At 27.5% G+C, this 20,939-nt stretch overlaps 10 protein-coding genes across 10 annotated transcripts; 5 read left to right on the top strand and 5 right to left on the bottom strand.

Annotated features, from left to right (window-relative positions):
* The first annotated feature begins 239 nt into the window (after positions 1 to 239).
* PNEG_02559 (hypothetical protein) lies at positions 240 to 4,961 on the top strand. The gene is made up of 12 exons (XM_007876381.1): positions 240 to 621; positions 675 to 759; positions 799 to 1,187; positions 1,234 to 1,533; positions 1,581 to 1,958; positions 2,006 to 2,216; positions 2,259 to 2,562; positions 2,605 to 2,822; positions 2,868 to 3,247; positions 3,291 to 3,509; positions 3,553 to 3,778; positions 3,831 to 4,961. Exons 1-11 carry the CDS (start codon positions 265 to 267, stop codon positions 3,670 to 3,672), a joined length of 2,961 nt encoding a protein of 986 aa, XP_007874572.1. The 5' UTR covers positions 240 to 264; the 3' UTR covers positions 3,673 to 3,778; positions 3,831 to 4,961.
* On the bottom strand, positions 3,718 to 5,287 carry PNEG_02560 (tRNA(Ile)-lysidine synthetase; the record flags this gene model as incomplete). The annotated part of the gene is made up of 4 exons (XM_007876382.1): positions 3,718 to 4,595; positions 4,636 to 4,956; positions 5,007 to 5,159; positions 5,227 to 5,287. 4 exons carry the CDS (start codon positions 5,285 to 5,287, stop codon positions 3,718 to 3,720), a joined length of 1,413 nt encoding a protein of 470 aa, XP_007874573.1.
* A 189-nt stretch (positions 5,288 to 5,476) lies between these two features.
* PNEG_02561 (hypothetical protein) lies at positions 5,477 to 6,657 on the top strand (the record flags this gene model as incomplete). The annotated part of the gene is made up of 4 exons (XM_007876383.1): positions 5,477 to 5,503; positions 5,567 to 5,747; positions 5,843 to 6,426; positions 6,472 to 6,657. 4 exons carry the CDS (start codon positions 5,477 to 5,479, stop codon positions 6,655 to 6,657), a joined length of 978 nt encoding a protein of 325 aa, XP_007874574.1.
* An 86-nt stretch (positions 6,658 to 6,743) lies between these two features.
* Positions 6,744 to 8,131, bottom strand: PNEG_02562 (hypothetical protein; the record flags this gene model as incomplete). The annotated part of the gene is made up of 7 exons (XM_007876384.1): positions 6,744 to 6,992; positions 7,065 to 7,157; positions 7,205 to 7,269; positions 7,312 to 7,500; positions 7,563 to 7,665; positions 7,712 to 7,949; positions 8,007 to 8,131. The coding sequence occupies 7 exons, from the start codon at positions 8,129 to 8,131 to the stop codon at positions 6,744 to 6,746; spliced, it is 1,062 nt and encodes a 353-aa protein (XP_007874575.1).
* A 377-nt stretch (positions 8,132 to 8,508) lies between these two features.
* On the top strand, positions 8,509 to 12,662 carry PNEG_02563 (hypothetical protein; the record flags this gene model as incomplete). Its single annotated transcript, XM_007876385.1, has 15 exons — positions 8,509 to 8,668; positions 8,715 to 9,179; positions 9,233 to 9,345; positions 9,390 to 9,659; positions 9,703 to 9,810; positions 9,858 to 9,951; positions 10,001 to 10,728; positions 10,775 to 10,890; positions 10,933 to 11,021; positions 11,067 to 11,483; positions 11,526 to 11,600; positions 11,648 to 11,797; positions 11,844 to 11,952; positions 11,996 to 12,456; positions 12,502 to 12,662. 15 exons carry the CDS (start codon positions 8,509 to 8,511, stop codon positions 12,660 to 12,662), a joined length of 3,516 nt encoding a protein of 1,171 aa, XP_007874576.1.
* Positions 12,663 to 13,783: 1,121 nt separating this feature from the next.
* Positions 13,784 to 14,652, top strand: PNEG_02564 (hypothetical protein; the record flags this gene model as incomplete). Its single annotated transcript, XM_007876386.1, has 3 exons — positions 13,784 to 14,133; positions 14,185 to 14,414; positions 14,456 to 14,652. The coding sequence occupies 3 exons, from the start codon at positions 13,784 to 13,786 to the stop codon at positions 14,650 to 14,652; spliced, it is 777 nt and encodes a 258-aa protein (XP_007874577.1).
* A 132-nt stretch (positions 14,653 to 14,784) lies between these two features.
* PNEG_02565 (hypothetical protein) lies at positions 14,785 to 16,265 on the bottom strand (the record flags this gene model as incomplete). The annotated part of the gene is made up of 3 exons (XM_007876388.2): positions 14,785 to 15,566; positions 15,607 to 16,078; positions 16,128 to 16,265. 3 exons carry the CDS (start codon positions 16,263 to 16,265, stop codon positions 14,785 to 14,787), a joined length of 1,392 nt encoding a protein of 463 aa, XP_007874579.1.
* Positions 16,266 to 16,747: 482 nt separating this feature from the next.
* Positions 16,748 to 18,429, top strand: PNEG_02566 (hypothetical protein; the record flags this gene model as incomplete). Its single annotated transcript, XM_007876389.1, has 8 exons — positions 16,748 to 16,808; positions 16,873 to 17,027; positions 17,069 to 17,115; positions 17,160 to 17,319; positions 17,366 to 17,596; positions 17,639 to 17,842; positions 17,885 to 18,028; positions 18,073 to 18,429. 8 exons carry the CDS (start codon positions 16,748 to 16,750, stop codon positions 18,397 to 18,399), a joined length of 1,329 nt encoding a protein of 442 aa, XP_007874580.1. The 3' UTR covers positions 18,400 to 18,429.
* On the bottom strand, positions 17,187 to 19,303 carry PNEG_02567 (hypothetical protein). Its single transcript, XM_007876390.1, has one exon. The coding sequence runs from the start codon at positions 19,278 to 19,280 to the stop codon at positions 18,459 to 18,461; it is 822 nt and encodes a 273-aa protein (XP_007874581.1). The 5' UTR covers positions 19,281 to 19,303; the 3' UTR covers positions 17,187 to 18,458.
* Positions 19,304 to 19,437: 134 nt separating this feature from the next.
* PNEG_02568 (hypothetical protein) lies at positions 19,438 to 20,730 on the bottom strand (the record flags this gene model as incomplete). The annotated part of the gene is made up of 9 exons (XM_007876391.1): positions 19,438 to 19,623; positions 19,671 to 19,718; positions 19,772 to 20,057; positions 20,100 to 20,178; positions 20,226 to 20,254; positions 20,299 to 20,309; positions 20,351 to 20,415; positions 20,459 to 20,644; positions 20,688 to 20,730. 9 exons carry the CDS (start codon positions 20,728 to 20,730, stop codon positions 19,438 to 19,440), a joined length of 933 nt encoding a protein of 310 aa, XP_007874582.1.
* Between the last annotated feature and the right edge of the window lie 209 nt (positions 20,731 to 20,939).

Here is a 20,939-nt window from a genome sequence, read left to right on the forward strand (position 1 = left end):
CAAGACCCATGGATTAGAGACTCGGACGATGAAGCTCCGATTTTGCAGTAAAAAATAAATAAAAGAAAAATACAGAAAAAAACAATAAAAAGGAAAATCCACATACAAAATAAATATTTTACAGTATTATCATTATTATTTATTTATTTTTTTTATAAAATTTTTATCAACAAATATATATGATTTATATTTTCCTATTGCTACAGCAACCAGAATCAAAGGTCTTCCACGTAAAATATTTAAAGCGAAAAATCTCATAAATTTATGAGCAAATACAATATTCAATATGTTCTTCCCCTTGATGAGTCGAAAAAAGGTCATCGCCTTGGATTGAATGCGGTGACAATTGATCCTCTGAAAGATGGTGGACGTCTTTATACTGCGGGTCGAGATGGGATAATTTTTTCGTGGAATCTTAATCTTCATTTTAGAAATAAGAGGGATTTTAGAGAATATAAATATAAGAATGAAGCATATGGTGAAGAATCAAGTGATATTTTGGAGTCAGAAGATATAATGAACAATTTTAATACGCATATAATAAGAAAAAAAGAGCATACAACTCATATTTTAGATGAATCAAGGACAAATAATACGGGTATTGATGTGTGCGTTTTTAAAGTGGGATAAATTATATATGAAATATCAATAAAAGTCATGTCTTATATGTCTAGGATAAAGGTCCTTCATATCATTCAGAGGTTCAAGCACATATGCATTGGATTAATGATCTAGCATTAGTAGATTTATCAAGATTTAGTAAAGATCAGAATTTTAAATTCCAGACTAATTGCTTAGTTGTTTCTTGTTCGTCAGATCATACAATTAAAATGTGGAAAACGGATAATTTCGAGTTAGAAGCACTTACAATTGGTAAACATGAAGACTATGTTAAGTGTTTAGCTACTCCGAAGAATTGCTCTACGTGGATTGCATCAGGGGGATTAGATCGGAAAATTATTATATGGGATTTACATAGTCAAAATAAAGTGTTAGATATTGACACAAGTATAGATGGGCCTAAAGGAGGAGTATATGCTTTAGGTGCTAAGCAGGAATTAATTACTAGTGGATGTCCAAGTGGAGTGGTTCATGTCTGGGACAAACGATCGGGACAATCTATAGCAAGTTTTACAGGTCATAAAGATGCGATTCGAACTATACTTATTTCAGACGATGGACAAACGGTGATTGAAAATGCATTGTAGAAATATCATTGATGAATGGCTGCAGATTTTATCAGGATCATCAGATACAACAATCAAAGCATGGTCTTTAGGGGAAAGACGATGTTTACTAACATTTACGATACATGGAAGTAGTGTTTGGTCATTATTTTCACAGGATCCAAGATTGAATACATTTTATTCGGGAGATCGGTCAGGATATTTAATGAGGACTCGAACTATGTTATTATCAGAGGAAGAAAATGTCTCGTATATTATTTGTCGCGAACAAAGCGGTATAAACAGAATTGTAACAGTTGATTCTTTAATATGGACATCTACATCATCTCCTAATATTCATTGCTGGGTATCTTTTTTAGAAAGACTTAATGTAAGAATTTTTATTATTTGTAGCTCGATGCACCTCTAGATTTTACAGCACAAAAATCTTTTAATACAAGCAAACTACAAAACATTCCTACGTTTTCGGAAAAAGCGTTTGTTGAGCCCTCTTTAGTTGCCGAATCCTTGATTTCACCTTATGATACAAATATGTTCGAATCAAATTATACAGAAAATTCGATATCCAATGAATGTCACTTTTTCAGCAGTTGTTGTGTATATAATGAAAATCCTTTAGAGTGTAAAAAAAACATTATTCCTTTAAGAAAGTTACCACAATATACTATTCAAAGCCAAATTGGATTAGTTAAACATATTTTGTTAAATGATCGTAGACACGTCTTAACCGTTGATACACAAGATGAAGTATCCTTATGGAACATTATTACGGTAACCTTTTTTTCGCTAAAAAGATATGGCTCATATATTATCTGTAGTGTACGCATGTTAAAAACTATGGGAAATGCGATATAAATGAATTAGAAAAAAAATTGAATACCCTCGATTATGTTGCCAATTGGTGTCATGTTGATACACGAATTGGCGCACTTACTGTTTCTCTAAATGAGAATTCATGTTTTGATGCAGAAGTATATGCTGATCAAATAGATATTTGCAAAGATTGTGAATATAATGAAGATCATAAAAGTATATCCCGAAAATAAAAGTAATATAGGCTCATTCTTCTAGTCAATTTAGGAAAATGGGTGCTTCGTTGTTTATTTAATAATTTCATAGAGGTTCAAATAAAGAATGATAATCAATATCGGCATTCTATTTTGGATATTTCTTTAGATGACTTAAAAGCAGATAAAACATTACTACCCTTATATAACTTTCCTGACTTATTTCAAAACGGTTCTCAATCCATACCTGATCTCCTAGAAACATCCAAAAAAATATCATCGGACGAAAATATTAGTATCATTGATTCCATTCTGACTCGTTCCTCTAAAGAAGCATCTTCGATACATGATAATGGAAATATTGAAAAGTTTGTTTATCCTATTTTTTATAAACTTAACAGATTTTATAGAAAATCATCTTCTCTCGATATTTTAAATAAAGAAAATAACCTTTTTAATAAGCAAGATTCACAAACCAAGATGACTAAATTAGAAGAATCTCTTTTTGCTTCAATTGACCCAAATGATCACAGCACAAATAGTTTTACTTTTATAGATCGTTTAAAATTTTTTCGAACAAAAAAGGTACTAAAAACAATACCAAAGGATTCAAAAGCACAAGGAGATCGTAAGTACGATTTTTTATCATTTCTTTCAACATTAAATAATAAAGTTCAAAACATTGAAAAAAAAGACACATTATCTACCGACTTAAAAAACTTTCAATCATTACTTAACCCTGAAATACAGAAAACAAACGTTCTTCATACTCATCATTTCGTATCAGATATTATCAATAGTCTTCGTAATGATTATCGACTTTCTAGATTATCTCATCCAGACATATTAATTGCTACGAAAATTTATCCAATATGCTCTGATGAAGCACCTATTCTTCAACTTCCTCATAATACTATTTTGATTATATCAAAAGAAAAGTCTATTACAGATAATACTATAAATGTATATAAAGGAAAAATCGGTTGTATTATTCAACATGTCGATATTTTAGAAAATGTTTTACCGGCATGGTTAGGAAATATGCTTCTTTTCGTGAGTATATTTTATTTTGTTACTTTAAATTAATACAATTTAGAACAAAATTCCAAACGAAGAAATACAGAAAATTAATTTTATCCTTCAACCGTATCAAAATTGTCATCTTCCAAAAATATATGATGAAAATAAAGAATGTACAGCGTCCGGAATGCTACGAGTTCGAAAAATCTTAATTTATATCTTAAAACATCTTAATAAAATGGAACTTTTGGATACTAACCCGGAAAATTATTTACAATTAATATGCAATAAAGAAGTAGGCTCATATTTTTCCTTCTTAAAGACTAATTTATATTAAGATTTTATCAATCAAAACCACGTTGATTACTATAAAAACTCGTATTTGGAAATCAAAAGGAAGCATAATTTTGCATTATCGTCCTTTAAATAAAGAGATATACGAAACATATTTCAAATAATAGTTATCATACATTAAACAAAACATTTTAATAATAAATTTCATCTTATATTATGCAATTAAGATATGTTGATATATCTATTTTAAATTTTGTTTCAATAATAAAAGTATAATCAAATATTATTCCCAATGTTGGCAATCCAATAATTCTGATCTTAGTTTCAACAAGAGGAACTGTAAACCTGGCGTATCCTTTTATCGTTTTCAAAGAATCTAACATCATCTTCCTATTACATGAATCGGCTGCATAAATCATTGAATACAACAATTTCATATCTGATTCCATTAAGGGTCTTACTTTGAATTGCATAATTTCATTATTTTTTGAGAGAATTCGAATCCACCAACGTCCATCCCATAATATCCATGTATTTTGGGGATTTGAGAAACTAGATGATTGAAGAAATACAGCAAAACGTTCCTTCATACTTTTTTCGTAAGGTTGGCGACTCAATTGCATAAAAAGTGCCTGAAAATGTCGTGTAGTATGTATTAAAACACCACCAACCGTATATTGTTTTGTTTTTACAAGCTTTTCCTCAAATAAATCAATAACTATTCGTCGAACAACAGATATCCTTTGTCTAGATAAAGGCGAAACAATAAAAACAAGGTGTCCCAACCATTTTGATAAAGTTGCAATGTTTTCATCATAAATATCCATATCACAAATAACATCTAGTGACCCAGTCATCTCAGAAAAAGTAATATGAGTCTTAGTTAATAATTGTTTCACTTTTTCTGAAATCTCCATCCTTTTCACTGCCATAATGTTTGCCAAGTGTAATATATTATATGGTCTCAAAGCTTTAGGTAATTGTTCAGGTTTTTGAAACAATGCTCGAATAGCATTTCTTTTTGATATATTCATCAAAGCATTTGTTGGATCTTCAAACCATGTCAAACCATATTTTTCACATGCACCTTAAACAATTATAACAACTCATATGATATTTTCATATACTTTTTAAAACAATTTTAGGAATATCAAGAAAAGGCCGACAAATTAGTATTTTTTCAGAATCTTTTACTCTTCCTATCATAGGATTCGATGAAATCTTTTGCATACCGGCTAATCCACTTGATCCACTTTTTCTTATGAGTCTCATCAACACTGTTTCTATCTGATCATTTAAATGATGACCTAAAAAAAGCACACCTATATCATTATTTAAGCATTCTTGTGTTAAAAGGGTATATCTTTGATCCCGTAAAAGCGCTTCTAATGAACCTTTAAAATATTTATCTTTTGGCCAAGCAATTGTCAATATTTTATGTTGAAATCCTACAAAAAAAAAAATTAAAAAGATATTAAAATATCTATCATATCTTTACCCATTTGGGTCATTTTCTTATGAACTTCTTCAGCTTCTTCCCTGCTTTTAGGCCGTAATTGATGATCAACTGTAAAAGTATATATTCTATTTGCCATATTTTGAAATAATAAGCAGAGTGCCATACTATCACATCCTCCTGACACTGCAAATCCTAATAAATAAAAAAAAACATATCAATTATAACCCTTTTTTATTTATATATATATATTTTTTCTAACCCCATCTATAGTTAATTAAGTGTTGAAAGGGCTTTAAAAGTAGATCAATATATAATTTCATAAAATCCAGAACAAAGAGATATCTTAACGATATTCTTAACGTTTAATAACATCTTAACGACATTTTAATAATATTTTTAACATTCTTAACTTTTTACTATTTTTCACTAATTTTTTTACTAATTTTTTAATCTAATCTTATCAATTGATAAATTTTATTAAATTAGATCTTAAGAAAAGTTAAAAAAATATGAAACCATTCTTAGAAACAGCACTTGTAAGTCTATTTTTTTTATATATTTCCCTTTAAAAATAAAAACTCTTATTAAAAAATCTTAAGGCAAGTATAATTGCTGGATTTATGGTTGATATTATACTATTTCCTTTGGATACAATGAAAACATGGACCCAGGAAGAAAAAAAGAATATGAATAAAAATGAATATAAGGTTTTTAAACAGGGAATGAAAAGAAATATTTATAGTGGTCTTGGAGGAATGATCATGGGGAGTATACCATCATGTAGGTAAAAAAAATGTATTAAAATAGATTTAAAATACAAATCTATATACTATAAGTATCAAATAAATAAACTGAAAACTAATTTTTTGAAATAGCATTTGTTTTTTTTACAATTTATGAAACAACAAGAAGTATTTTGATTGAAGATGAATATAAAAAGATAATAAATAAAACATGGAATATTGAAAAAGATGTATTACTAAATAAAAATGAATCAAAAATGAGTGACTTAATGGATAGAAGGTCTATGATTTTAAGTTGTTCATTTGCTGCATGTTTAAGTGAATTAGCAGCTTGTATTGTACGTATGCCTAGCGAAGTAATTAAGCAACGTACACAAGCAGGTCAATATAGCTCATCATGGGAAGCTTTTGTAGATATTTTTCCTGGAAAGAAGAATCAAAGATATGGAGGGCTATATTGTGGATTTGTAAGTACAATTATAAGAGATATACCTTTTTCAGTTCTTCAATTTCCTTTATGGGAGATTCTTAAGCAAAAAATGTCAGAAAATTCTAATATAAAAATATTATCAAATATATCTATTCCATTTTTAGGAGAGACAACACTTTCTAGTACTCTTCAATCAGCCATAAGCGGTTCAATTGCTAGCAGCATAGCAGCTGCGCTAACTACACCATTAGATGTAGTTAAGACAAGAACTATTCTCAGCCAAACAGTATTGATCTATAACAAATATTTTTATTTTTACTTATATATATAGAAACCTAATTGGATTAATTGTGCTACTCGTATAGTTAAAGAAGAAGGCATACGTGCATTATTTAAAGGGATTATATTTAGAATTACATGGATAAGTATGGGAGGTGCACTTTTTCTTGGAACATATGATGGAGTACACGGATTAATTAGTAATTTATCAAATCAAGATTTTAAACAAAATTTTTAGACATTTTTTTTAAATATTAATTGTATTATGCATGGGTTTTGAAATAGAATTATTATATATTTTTTCAAAATTCTATACACATTTTATTATCTCCATGTGTTTCTTGTAGTTACAATTGTCTGTTGACTTAAAGTCTGCTTTCTTGTAAATTTTCGAAGTAGTGCATCTACTTTTGTTTCATCTGTTGCAAGCCCACGTATGTAAGGTAGAATGTCAGATAAATTCCATTTAGGCCGAATCAGAAATAATTCTCGAAATCGCATAGCAGGATCCATAGGCAATGTATCTTCAGGAAAATATTGAATCGTAGATGGTTCTATTACAAGATACTGACCCTAAAAATATTAACATAACACTCCTAGTTACATAATTTGCTGAAAGATATGCAAATATCAATTAAAACATACTTCTAATAATGACAACTCTACATGAACAGCAAAAGGTTCTGGAATAGTAGATTTCCACTTTTCAATGAATTTTTCAGAAGAAATAGGAGCACTCTTATCAATATTTAGCCCATAATGATCATCAATTAATGAAAATATACTTTATGTCTAGATAACAAATGAATACCAATCCATTGAGCAATAGAACGACCATCAATGGCATATGCTATACAATATCAATATTTTTGATAGGCCATATGAGAATTACGTTCTGTTTTGCTTTTAGAAAATCGACGCAAAACTAACTCCACAACATCCTCTCGTTCATCTGAACCAATGTTTAACATAAGCGAATCAAATTTTAAAGCATCTAAAGGAATATCTTCTTCTTGCACATATGCCAAAATCAATTGAAGTATATGAAATGCATAATCAAAACTTAGTTGCCTCAAATACCCTTAAAAACAATCAGATATATCAAACTCAATAACTACATAATTAACATTCTGAATATCATACCATTAATAAATAAACACATAGAATGAACAAATGCATTCTCAATTTCTTCATCGCTAGCAGGGATTCTTCTTTTGACTTGAAAATGTGTATAAAGTTGCGTACTCTATATACAAAATCAATATATACCTTTATAAACCAAAAAAAAAAACATCTGGGACATCTAAGTTATATCCATCATACACATATGCTAAATGATTAAGATTAATGCGAACAGGTGTCGATACAATCTCCAGATAAGATTTTGCATCTTTTAATAGAGAAAACCCATCATTTTCTTTCTGAAAAAGAAGCAAAGAATTAGTCTGAGTAACATTACGCAGAAGATATGTCTTTGAGGATGTACAGAGAACAGTATTATTGCGATCATAACCTGATTTAAGCGTTAAACTATTCAGAAAAAAATAAATATTAAATCATTTCTTTTTAGACAAAAATTCTCCCTACTATCCCGTTTTTTTCGCCATCAAAAACTCATAGATATCTTCAGGTATTTCCATAAGCATTATTTTATCAGATATATCCTCATCTTCTTCTTTAAGATATCTCAATTCAATATTTTCTTCTGACATGGCTTTCTTGACCATTTTATCAGATTTTTAACCAGAAAAAAAAGGTTATAGACAACTACTTAAATATAGATACTATATTTCATATATTTTATTAGTTTTTAACGGATTTTATTCATTATTTAACATTTTCAATTTTTTAGAGCTTATCTAATTATACAAATGGCATCGGAGATGTCACCTGAGACTCTCCAATACAAACAAATGGACCAGCAGATAAATATCGCCTATGTTTTAAGAGAATTAACATATGAATTTAAAGTCTAAATAGAGAAATTAAGAGGAATTATATGTCTAAAACTTTTTTTTCTTAAAACAAAATAAACAAGTAATTTTTTAGAAAAATTGTGATATCAATAAAATATAAAAACAGGGAAAAAATGAAGAATAATTCAAAAGAAACAAGGGAAAACGACGAGAAAACATTAATTAGAGAGAATGAGAATATAATGTATGATTTTTCGGGAGGAGATTCGACCATTTTTTGGCGAAATATGACATATGAAGATATGTTAGATGTAGACTCATTTTTTAAAAAAAGTATGATTTAAATAGGTTAATTGTTCCTAATAATTTATTATTTTAGATCAGATACACTATATAACAGATGATCCAGTGGTTGGACTAGTTCTTATTTCAGTAGCAGTTGATAAATTTAATATGATTCATGCTCATGTATTTACATGCTGTGGGCCTCTTTCGCTTCCTTTAATAAGCCCTAAAAATCAAGAAGCACTTAGTATTGTTATATCTCATCTTCCTCATACGTCTAGAAGCCAATCTTTTCAAGTGATTGCAATGGTTATTCTTCAATATTTTATTTTTATACCATTACATATTAAAAAAGAGGTTTTAAGACAATACAATTATTTAAGAAGCAATGAAGATCAAGAAAGAAGAATTGCTTTTGATGAAATGCATGCAGGTGATATTGCGGGACATTGTAAACTTTTAAAACTTTCAGATATATCATCTATTTTATGTTCTATATTGAAAAGGAGGAAAATCGTATCTTTTAATATAGATATTATTCTTCCAGACAATTCGAAATGTGAGAAATGTTTTTAAGCTGAAAAATATTTATTATCTAACATATTTTTAAAGCTACACCATTATTTTCTAAACTTCAGGAAATGACTAGTAATGAGGAGAAATCAGGGGAATTGCCATTTGAAAACAAAAAGATTGTTCCAGGGCCTATGACAGATAATTATAAGGTGACAGTTTTCATGTTATTTTATATTATCCTGATGGTTTATAGGAACACGATAAAAAACGTTTAAGCATTCTTAATGAAATCCTTCAAACAGAACAAAATTATATTGAAAGACTACGTCATTTAGTACTTGATTACGTTTTGCCACTTAGAACTCAAGCAAAATCGTCAAAAAATCCTCCTTTAGGATTATATGATATCAATAGGATATTCCCAGTATCTCTTAATGATATTATATCATTAAATTCAGCCTTTCTTCAGGATTTCATACAGGCGAAAACGGAAATTGAAAAGGCAAATTCATTCGTTACACATGTACAATTTATTCATATCAAGTAATTCTAACTAATTTTATAAGTTTTATCGATTTAAAAAAACATATGCCAAATATTTAGAATTAAGTGTAGACTTTGAATCTCTTCTGAGGCATAATTTACGTAATCCTAAATTTAGGAATTTTGTGGATGTAAGAATACTATACATTGATTTTATATAATTATAAAATTACTTTAGAATCAAAAATATAAAGCAGAGAAAAACATCAGTATTCGGGAACTTATAATGGAACCCGTGCAACGGATTCCTCGTTATTCTTTATTTCTGGAAAGTTAGTATTCTATTAATGCTTTTTTTTAAAACAATGTTTATATTTTTAGATGTCATTTCATATACACATCCAAAGAGTCCCGCATTAGCACTTTTTCAAAAGGCCTTAACTATTATCAAAGAAATAGCACAAATGAAAGTTATGGAGGCAGAAAAAAGATCCAAATTATTTCAGAAATTAATGAGTTATATTTCTGGGTTTCCAGCAGAACTTATATCAAATTCACGTTATTTTATTACTGCTGTAGATGTTATAGAGATTTTACCACCCTTTTTAAATTCATCGGGAAGATTATTTTATACTTTATTATTGTTTTCAGATTGTCTAGCGATGTTAAAGAAAACATCACATATCCCTGTCGCGAAAGATCTTATTTCTAATGAAGATAATTCATCATTTCATAGATTTCGATCAAGACAGAATTCATTTGGATTTACAACTTCGGTTTCCAGAAAAGATATATTATTTCAATGCTGGGCTAATTTAGATGATCTTGAAATAGACATTGATGAAAATGATGATACAAATATGTGGATAACAGTACAAGCTCCTGTTAATTCCTGTACAGATAAAGAACTATGGGGAAGCTTCTCTGAACATAAAATGTCTATAATGTCTGAATCAAAACATTGTGTAATAGGGTTTGTTGAAAAATTCTACAGAACAAAAGCCAAAAATAAAACCTCGAAAAACTTTATTGCAGAAATTGAAAAAAGCAATATTAACATTATATGTAATGTTTTTGAGGCATCTGAATATAAAAAAGAACGTAAAAAAGTAAAATATATATGTTTTATTAGATTGCTATTTAACAAATATAAAGTCAGAAATTGCTATTCAGTATGTTCAGCAAAGTTTAATTAATGCTTTCGAAAGAAAGTTTCCAAAAATAAACATTTCTGGATTATTTTTAATCGAAGAATCATCGGGAATCTATAGGTATATTCCTTTATAAAAATAAGTGTTTTTATATGGGTTTAGATTAGATTTTCACTCACCATTATCTTGGAAATTATCTCCCCAAAAATTTCAATATCTAGATATGCTTTTAGAAAATATATTCCAAAAAGGTTAGTTATTTATATTATTATGCTTTAATTTTTAATAATTTTTAGCAATTTTATTTCATAATTTTTTAAAATCTTGGGATTCCCCTAAAAATGTTCCATTTTTCATATCAAAATATAGATTTCTCTTGTCATGTCTTTTTAAATTGAATTCAACGTCAAGTTCAACCAAAACAATTTTTCCATCAATCACATATTTTAACTCTTCTAATAATCATACAAGTTCGATTTTAGAAAATAGCCAATTGCCACCTAGAGATTTAGCGGCATCACTTTCACATAGTAATTCTTTACCCAAAACTTTTATAAAAAAATCATTTTTGTCATTTAGCTTAACAAAGTTAAATAGTGAAAATTGCATATCAAAATTTAAAAACAATGGCTCCTCTTCTTTAGAAATAATTAAAGATAGACATATATTTCATGGCGCTGAAACATTTGTTCATACACTTTGTTCTATTGAAGGTTTTTATAAAGAATTGTCATGATTAATCTAATCTGTAAAAGATTTTGATTCTATTTCTACACTAACCTATTCAAATTCGGAACTCAAAAATGCTATTGAGCTCTCAAATGAAATCGGTATTATGCATGAAAATGTAATATTAATAATTCTTATTTATTAATAGCAAAAAATCCCGAAAAGAATTATGCAATTTTGGGTTCTCCTTTAAAGATTGGGTATGCTGCATTTAAACATTATATGAAAACACATGTTAATAAGAAAATTGGGCCAATTTTACCCCAAGAGTTTATAAAATCCTGCTTAAATATAATTGGTATACTACTATCTTTTTGTTATGATAATTTTTCTAATAATAATAGGCGAGCCCGATTCTATTGATGAAAAGATATCTAAAATTCATGATATCACGCTAGTTTTACCACAAGGAAACTATGTAATTTTATATTTAGTCATATATCTTACTTTGCAGTATGCTAACATTTTATTAAATACTTAATTCTTACATAAACAGTATTTTAAATAAAACTCATGGAGAAGTTTTGAAAGTTTTATTGTCAATAGTTTCGGAAGGTATTGTGCCAAAGAATGATGTGTCTGTTTTGATTCCTATTTTGAAATTTATGACACAAAATTTTTCTCAAGTATTTTATGAATTTGCAAAAAATAACTCTGCATCTACATTAACTACAAATAATATGCCATCTACTTTTTTTAGAAATTCTAATCAATCAGAGACCACATCATCATCATTTACTAACTCTCTTTATGACGAACTATTTATTTTACCAGATACATACACTTCAGCTTTTAGTAATGTCAATAATAAAGACATTGCTCCATTACCATTAAAAAATTCGTTATCTTTAAATTGTGTTCAAAAAAAAACATCTAAAAAAGTTCTTCGAAAAAATACAACTTCTGAATTGTCTGTTGGTACAACCATTCCACAAACTAAATCCTCAAATATGACTGGTATGTTATTACATTCAAAGTCCAATGATTTACATAACGTTTCAGATTCAAATATCTACCAGGAATACGGAAAAGCATATTTTTCAAATTCTAATAAAAAATATATTAAAACTTGTGATAATATAGAAAAAAAAGATGATTTTCTAATAGTACCTAGTAATTTTAAAATAAGTTCAACACAGTGTGTTAATAATCAAATAATATAGCATTAGTATAATTTGATTTATGTATGATAATATAGTGTTTAAGATATCTCTTGATCTCAAAAATATTTAGCAGCAATTAAATGTTTTTAGAGAATATTAATCCTAATAATATTTCTAAAACTACAGCACCAACTAATTCTTTTATTAACAGATAAAATCATTTGAAGAGATCATAGAAAAATGCTATTACATTGAAAACTAAAAACTTTTATCTATCTACATAATAATTCTTAAGATTTTAAATTATCAACATTAAAATAAAAGTAATTTAACTCAAAAAGAAATAATTCTACATAATGAATATTTACAAAATAAAACTTTTTATGAAAATTTTAATAAGAATTTAACAATAGTACAATTGAAAAAAGATGATATCCATTTTAATTATTTTTAAAATTATATTTAATCCACCAATGTTTGCTCCATCATTAAATATTATAAAAAATTAATGACTAAATCAAATATATAATAAAATAAAAAAGAAAAAATATTTAATACTAAAATACTTAAAAATTCTATTATATATTTCTTTTTTTTAAAGCATTCTATATAAATTTCAATAAAAAATAAATCATATTCTAAAACTTAAGAAAATATAAAATTATTATAAATTTATATAAATAATCGAATTATTCTATATTTTTCTACACATTTATTTTTAATTTATTAATATACATATTTTCATTCATATTTTATAATATTCAAAAATTTATATAAATATTAAAAATAATAAGATACAACATTTTTATTCATTTTATTCATTATTAATAAGCATTAATTTAAAAATTTTATTAAAAATTTCATTAAAATTATTCTTAAAAATGGTTAAACTGCAGTTTTTCAAATTTTTATATCAGTAATTATTTTTTCTATATATAAATATATAAAAAACATCAAAAACAAGATTTTTCATACAATTAATATCAAGGAATCATTCGGCACCAAAATATCTGAATTTATATATTTTTTTATCAAATTTAAAGATATTTCATACAATTTATTCTTTTATACAGACAAACATTTTTATACAAGAATTTCTATTTTTTCTGCAGATCTTAACTTGTTTTTCTTCATAAAAGCAAAATATTTAGTATATATAACATGATATTTGAAAAATCATAATGGATCCTCTTTATCAATCTATTTCCTCACAAAAAGACACATTTTCTTCAGTAATATCAAGTGAAAAACATGAATATGAAGAAGATCTTACATTAAGCTTATTAAAAAAAGGATTACCGGATGAAATAGCCGAATCTTTATATATAAATAAAGTTAAAAATAAACCTTTATTAATACATCCAACAGATAGATATAAAAATAATGAACAAGGCAGTGACCCTAGAAATCTTAAACGACTTAATTATTTATCAAAATTACATCATAAAGGCCGTAAAAAAAAACCAAGACCTCTTAGTTCTAGAGAAAAAAAGGCTACAGGAATCTATAATATTTCGAAAGATGCTTGCAAGTAATAATATATACATAAAATATTCAAAAACATCTACTTAAAGTAGTATAGATACAATATTTGGATACCTTTACATAATCTTTGGAAGGAATATATCAAAGAAATTATTGGTTCTAGTTCAATATCAATTATATCACAAAAACTTTTAAAAGCAGATATGCATGGAAGTAAACTGAAAGTTGTTCGGTCAAGATGCCCTTCAAGAGTAGGTATTGAAGGAATATGTATTAAAGAAACAAAAAAAACATTCGTTTTAATTACAGAAAAAAACCAACAAAAAGGTATATTTATATTAACATTAAATAATTTATAATATTTACAGTTATCCCAAAAGAAAACTCAGTATTTAGTATTGAAATAGAACAGATTCTTAACTATATAAATGAAAAACAGGATTCATATGAAGAGATTGATGAAAAACATTTAATGGTATTTGAAATCATGGGATCTCATTTTATATATAGAGCAGCTGAAAGAATTGGAAAAAAAATTAAATCCAAGTCAATTTTGGAGTTATAAAATGATTTACAATGAGATAAAGGCTACCAAAATATACTATCTATAGCCATTATGTAAACATTAATTTGAAATATATATTCAGTCATATTTCCTTCATAAAATTTCATATAAAATACAAATCCTTCAAAACATCTATCTAGAAGATAATTTTTTGTCACATTCCTCTATAATTCTCTGAGCATTTGAAAACATTAATTTTAGTCTTTCCGCATGAATTTTAACGTCCTCCTTGACATTTTCTATGTATTTTTTATACAATGATGTATCTTTTTCAACATTTTCTGGAACAATCAAAATTTCTACTCCAGATGGATGTTCTAAAGTTAATAATTCTATTATAGATGCCATATTCGTATGAACCTTGAATGACACATTACCAGAGTTCCCAGGCGCAGAATTAAGCATGGATTGTATATCCGGTACTCTATATGTATTTTTATTAGGGTTAGGACATGTTTGAGATGACATTGTAGGATCTAATGATTTTGAATATTCGGAATTCAAAAGAGACATATATTGATCATCATGACATTTCGTTACTAGATTTGTAGATTCTTTTGAAAAAATACTATTATCTTTATAATTCTCATTAGAATTTACTGCATTTTTTAAATATAATGTGGAATCAAAAGAAGAGCCAGCCTGAAAATTTTGATCATTCAATTTAGCTCTATCTTCATCTTTTCCAGTTTTATCTGAAAGTGTTTTCAACAAAGGCCTTGTCACTTCTGAAGAGACATGAGATAAGGCTACAAGTGACCTATTACTTAGTTCTAGAAGCGATGATGTAGCATTTTCAATATTACTATCCACAGTTTCATTCTTGTTTTGCACATGAATTCTTTTCCGTCTTTTTATTGAATTCTTTTTCATACTTATAGGCCTATGAACAGAATGAAGTTTATAGTAAAGCCCTAAACAATTAAAAATAAATAATTTTATATACAAACTTACCACATGCATTACAAATAGTATTTCCAGAATCATCTCTTCTCCATAAAGGAGTCGTAGTTGTTCCACAATTCTGACATGTAACTGCGTGAATACCATAATTATCCATCGATAAATTAAAATTGCTATCTGACTCTTGTCCTCTATTTTCTAGCTCCGAAATAAATTTCGTCGTTTTAGACACTTTATTGTTAAGCACTGGACATCCATCACATCCTTGTGCACCACCCGTACCATTACATTGACCATTACCTGCACATGTTTCACCATTCACTTTTAATAAAATAGCCGCTTTTCTCCGAATACGATGAGATACCGATGAAACCATCACTCTTTTTAAACGAACAGGCCTCGACATATTCTTTGCTTTTGAATAAAGTCCACAAGCATTACAAACATATTGTCCTTTAGATGTTCGTCTCCATAATGGAGTATATGACACACCACAATTACTACAATATACCCCCTTAGAAAACTAGTTAATTTCAATTATTTTCTATTAAATATTCTTTAAAAATCCCCACTTTTTTCGTCATATTTTGTTTATAATTTATCTCATTTTCATGGTCTAATTCCAACATTTTTTCAGAAAAAGAACCCCCATCCAATGAAACCATCTCTTTCTTATTATTTCCATTGGTAATAATCCCTATTTGAGACATCTTTTTGACTCTTTTTTACCATAAATTTATCAAAAATTCTTCTTTTTTCACCGTTTTTTTTGGAATCCAAATAAAACAAAAAATCCTTTTTAATTTCTAATAAGAAAAACAGAAAATAACTGACGCTTTATATCTTTTTTTCCATTAAACACTCATTACTTAAAGGTCAAATTTAAATATTAAAATATAGAGGTTGTTAGATCGATCGGATAATTAAAATATCAAAATATATAGGAAAAAGATGTTTCTAAATTCTCTTAAAGCACATAAAGATATAAATATCAATAAAAATCTATTAAAAAGATTAATATTTAAGTATTTTTTATGAAAAAATTTATATTTATATTTTTAAGTCGTTACCATATGTCATTTGATACGTTTCCACGACAACAGATCACGTGAATGGTTGCCTTAGTAACACGAGGGTATGGTAAACAAACATATTTTTAAGAAATAAAAAATATCATAAAAAAAGCAGTAAAATGACTAGTAATTACATATTTCCTACTCTAAAACCTCCGGAAATACTTCAATGCATGACAGGTTCTTTTTTTATGCTTTTTTTTTGTGAAATTTTGAAGAATTTAGGCTAATTTATTTTTATTAGAACTAGGAATTCCATTTTCAGAGGAAGATTTAATTAAACCTACTTGTCAGAGAATGAAACTTGTTTATGAAGCGTTTTCTGATATACTAATGGGTATTACATGGGAGAATTATGATAACTTTGTTTGTGCATGTCATAACGAGTTAGAATACTCAGTATATATATAAAGGATTATATTTTTTATTAATTATTTAAGGGAATTTATACAGATTCACTAAGCATTATTATATTTCATCAAAAATTGTTATTTGGAAATTATTTGGTTAATTTGTATTAACAATGAATAGAATAAAGTTAATGACAGAAGTGGGTATTGATGATTTTTCTATTCGTGATTTGATAAAGCCGGAAGCTGCACGTGTTAAGAAAATTCTTTCAGCAGTGATTAATTTTGCAAAATTTAGAGAAGAGCGTATGCCGGTCTTTGAAACACATGCACAAAAAGCAGTATGTATAAAAGACATTATAAGGTAGTATATCAAATATTTTTTAGGAATCGTATGTTTCTAGACATCAAGATCTTGTTTTTCAAAACCAAGATTTGTCAGAAAAACTTAAAAATCTAAAAATAAAGCAAGCAGATGAAGTGTTATTAGTTAAGAAATCAAAAGAGATCAATGTTGCACTTACAAATGACCTTCGAGAGTTGAAAAAGATACAAACAGCTCTTACAAATGAAATTGATGTTTTGAAAACGGAAAAAGCAGAAATTGCTGAGCGTTTGGTATTATATATTTATTTGTTCTTAAAATCTAATTATTATAAGACAAACAACCAATTTATTACAGTCAATACAAAGCAAGAATGTATGAAACTTCGTTCAAGAATTGTACATTCTCCAGAGAAACTAAAACAACTTATTTCAGATATGGGATCATCATTAGCATCAGAAAAAAGCTCTATAGCATCATTAGAAAAAAAATCAAGAGAGCTTCAAAATAAAATTGATGCAATTGGAGTTGTTGAACAAGTTATTTTTATATATTATCTGGATTAATTCTTATTTTTATAGGATATATTAAATTGTATAAAATTAATGGAAGAATGTGAGATTGAAATTGCTAAAGTAGAAGAAGCATCTCGTAAGGTTGCTAAACATCAAGAAATGGTAGACCAAAAAGAATTAGAAGTGCGTGAAGTGGAAGTTAAAGATCAGGCATTTATTATGAAATATTATTTACCAGTCTAATATTAACATAGCAATTAAACCGACAATTGGCAAATGCTGAAGATAAACTTGCCAGAATTCAACGTTCTGCTGAAGCAAAACGTGAAGCTGCTCAGAAGAAAATGGCCGAAATACGGAAAGAATATAACATTATAACAGTCGAACGAGCAGAAAGAGCACATGAAATGGATAGAAAAAGAACAATAATTGAATCTACTGAGAAAAAAATATCAGAATTGCGTTCTCATATTGAATCAGAAGTATTAGCTATTCAAAATGAATTTTCGAAACTTAAAAGTCATGTTGAACTCTATATGGACGAAATGAATCGATGTATGGAAATAGCAGCCACTTCATAATTATTTATAATTTTAAATATCAATTATACAACACTTTGATTTTTTGCTATGTCTTTTAATTAATCGAGCCGTATGTATTCAATATCGCTAATTTCTCCATTTCCTGAATCTTTCCAGCATACTTTCCAATGCTCTCCACGATATTTCCAAATGCCATACCCAATTCCTTGTTCATTTAAACTAACAATTTCCCAGAAAGCACTAATCCATCTCTCCATAACAGTTTCAACAGTAATTTGCCTAATTGCTGAACAAACTGAGATCCCAGATACCTTTGTACTACTATTAAGAAGTTGAATTAGTGATTTTATGGAAATAGAATCGCAAAAAATTATATTTTCATTTCTACAAGCTTCAATAGCTAATGCTATTGTCCTAGAAAGACCCTGTGCTGAAAATTCTCCAGATGCTTCATGAATCTTTAGAAATGACCATATAGCAAGCCTATTTAATGAAGAAGAATAATGATATACTGATAAAATAGCGCGAAGACCCCGAAGCGATGGAACATAAATTAAATCAATATATTCTGATGCAGATATCCATGCACCTGTTGCATCCATTGTCCAAAAAGAATCATCTGACCATATAGATGTTTCAGAATTACTGGTAGAAAAATGTTGTATATCCTGAACATGTAGAATCTCTTTTAAAAAAGTTTCTTTTGTATATCCACATAAAATAAGCACAGACTTTTCCTTTTTTTCATTAAAGTTCAATCTTTCAGACATCCATCTTAGCCGTTCTCTTCCAAGTACAATAGATATAAGCACAGAAACATATGGAACCTGAATATAAAGAGGAGAAGAGAAGTTTATATCATTTTGGCTAATATAACTTTCTTTTGCTGTCGGAAAAAGAAGTTTAATTGGAAAATTCATATATTTTTAATTTTTTTCAAGACCTTTAAATCTTATCAGATAATTGATAAGAAATATAAAGATAAATTATTTAAATGAAATTATAAATAAAAATTAATTTTTAAAGTTCATCAACAATTAAGAAAGGTTAAATAATTCTTTTTTTAAAAAAATACCTTTAATCAATCAAAGAAATTCTCATACCATCATATGCAGGTAAAATACATGTATTTTTAAGAATACCATGCTGAATTTCTTGACTGAGTCGTTTTTCTAAATCATCATGCGCAATTGAATGATCAAATCCAATAAAAAAGATTTTTTTTGGTAAATTTGGACTTAAGTGGGATAGAAAATCTAAAGCCTAATTATTGGTTTTAATTTAAAGAGAAAAAAAAAAGTTAAAATTACTTGTGGAATAGAAAAATGAGATAAATGAGGCTGTTCTTTTAATGCATCCTAATTAATAATTATTAAGGGATAATAAAATGATAAAAAAAGCATTCAAATACCAGAACTAAAAACTCACAACCCTTAATAATATCGATAGTTTCATCTGGAATAACACTTACATCGGAAATATAAGATAAATTGTTTATACGGTATCCTAAAATATAAAATGGAAGCTTATTTCCCTGTTTATTTTGAAAGACACCATGTTGAACCTTAAGTGGATATATAGTTATATTTCCACAAGACTCGACAATAAATGGATGAATAAAGTCTATAATATGAAAACGAAAAGATGGGACATCTCCTCCACCTGTCGCTTTTTCTGGGTATACACAATATGGAAATCTGTAAATATTAATGATAAATATAAACTTAAAAATAGTATACGTAGTAGATATAGTGTCCATCGTTTCTGAAGTAAGATAAATATCAATATAATCCTGAATTAACCCTTTTAATGTCCACCCTAAAACATAAATACAATTTCTAAACATTTATATCATTTAAACTAACCTCTTAAATCATCCAAACCATTAATAGCACTATTTTCATTAATTATTTGATATTTTTTTAAAATAAAAAATACTCTGCATGTGCCTTATAAATCAGTAAAAGGTCACATTAAAAGAAAAATTTACATGAGTAATCAATAAAGCATCAATTTTCCTCAAAGAATAACGAGGAAAATATTCAAGTGTTGCTTCTATTAAATATTACAAAGGACTCTTTTTCACAATAGATCAAACCGTAAAAAGTTTTTCCACAGTCGATAACAAGAGTTTTAAGATCATCATTACAATCCTTAATAAGAATTACTGCACTCGTATTTCGTCGACGATTTTTGGAATTAATATAGGTTGCATCAATACAAACAGAACAAGTCGGAGGATTCTGCGTTAAACAATGAATAGATGGAACTGAACCTGATGTCCCTAAATTATATAAATAGAAAAATAAATTTAAAAAATTAATAACCTGTTCCTAGGAAAATTAGTTCTACTGGTTTAGCTTGAGCCATAAAGAAAAATCACGATCGATAAAAGTAATTTATAAAATCATTTTGATTATATTTGATCTAATTAAGTATTTGTTCATTCATTTTCTACCAGAATAAAGTAATGAGCTCCCCTATAATCTGAATTTTTTTATTGATCATTAATATAAATTAGCAATTTGAAAAACCAACTTATTTAAATATATACAAAAAAACACATTTTCTGCAACCCT

The sequence above is a fragment of the Pneumocystis murina genome (genome assembly GCF_000349005.2).
Source record: "Pneumocystis murina B123 chromosome Unknown supercont1.11, whole genome shotgun sequence".
Lineage (NCBI taxonomy): Eukaryota > Fungi > Ascomycota > Pneumocystomycetes > Pneumocystales > Pneumocystaceae > Pneumocystis > Pneumocystis murina.

Excerpts from the sequence above, each read along its gene's own strand:
- PNEG_02559 (XM_007876381.1), top strand. The coding sequence starts at position 265 with ATGAGCAAATACAATATTCAATATGTTCTTCCCCTTGATGAGTCGAAA. Across the intron at positions 622-674 it reads TTGATGTGTGCGTTTTTAAA|GATAAAGGTCCTTCATATCA; the intron begins GTGGGATAAATT and ends TTATATGTCTAG. Across the intron at positions 3,510-3,552 it reads AATTAATATGCAATAAAGAA|ATTTTATCAATCAAAACCAC; the intron begins GTAGGCTCATAT and ends ATTTATATTAAG.
- PNEG_02567 (XM_007876390.1), bottom strand. The coding sequence starts at position 19,280 with ATGAATTTTCCAATTAAACTTCTTTTTCCGACAGCAAAAGAAAGTTAT.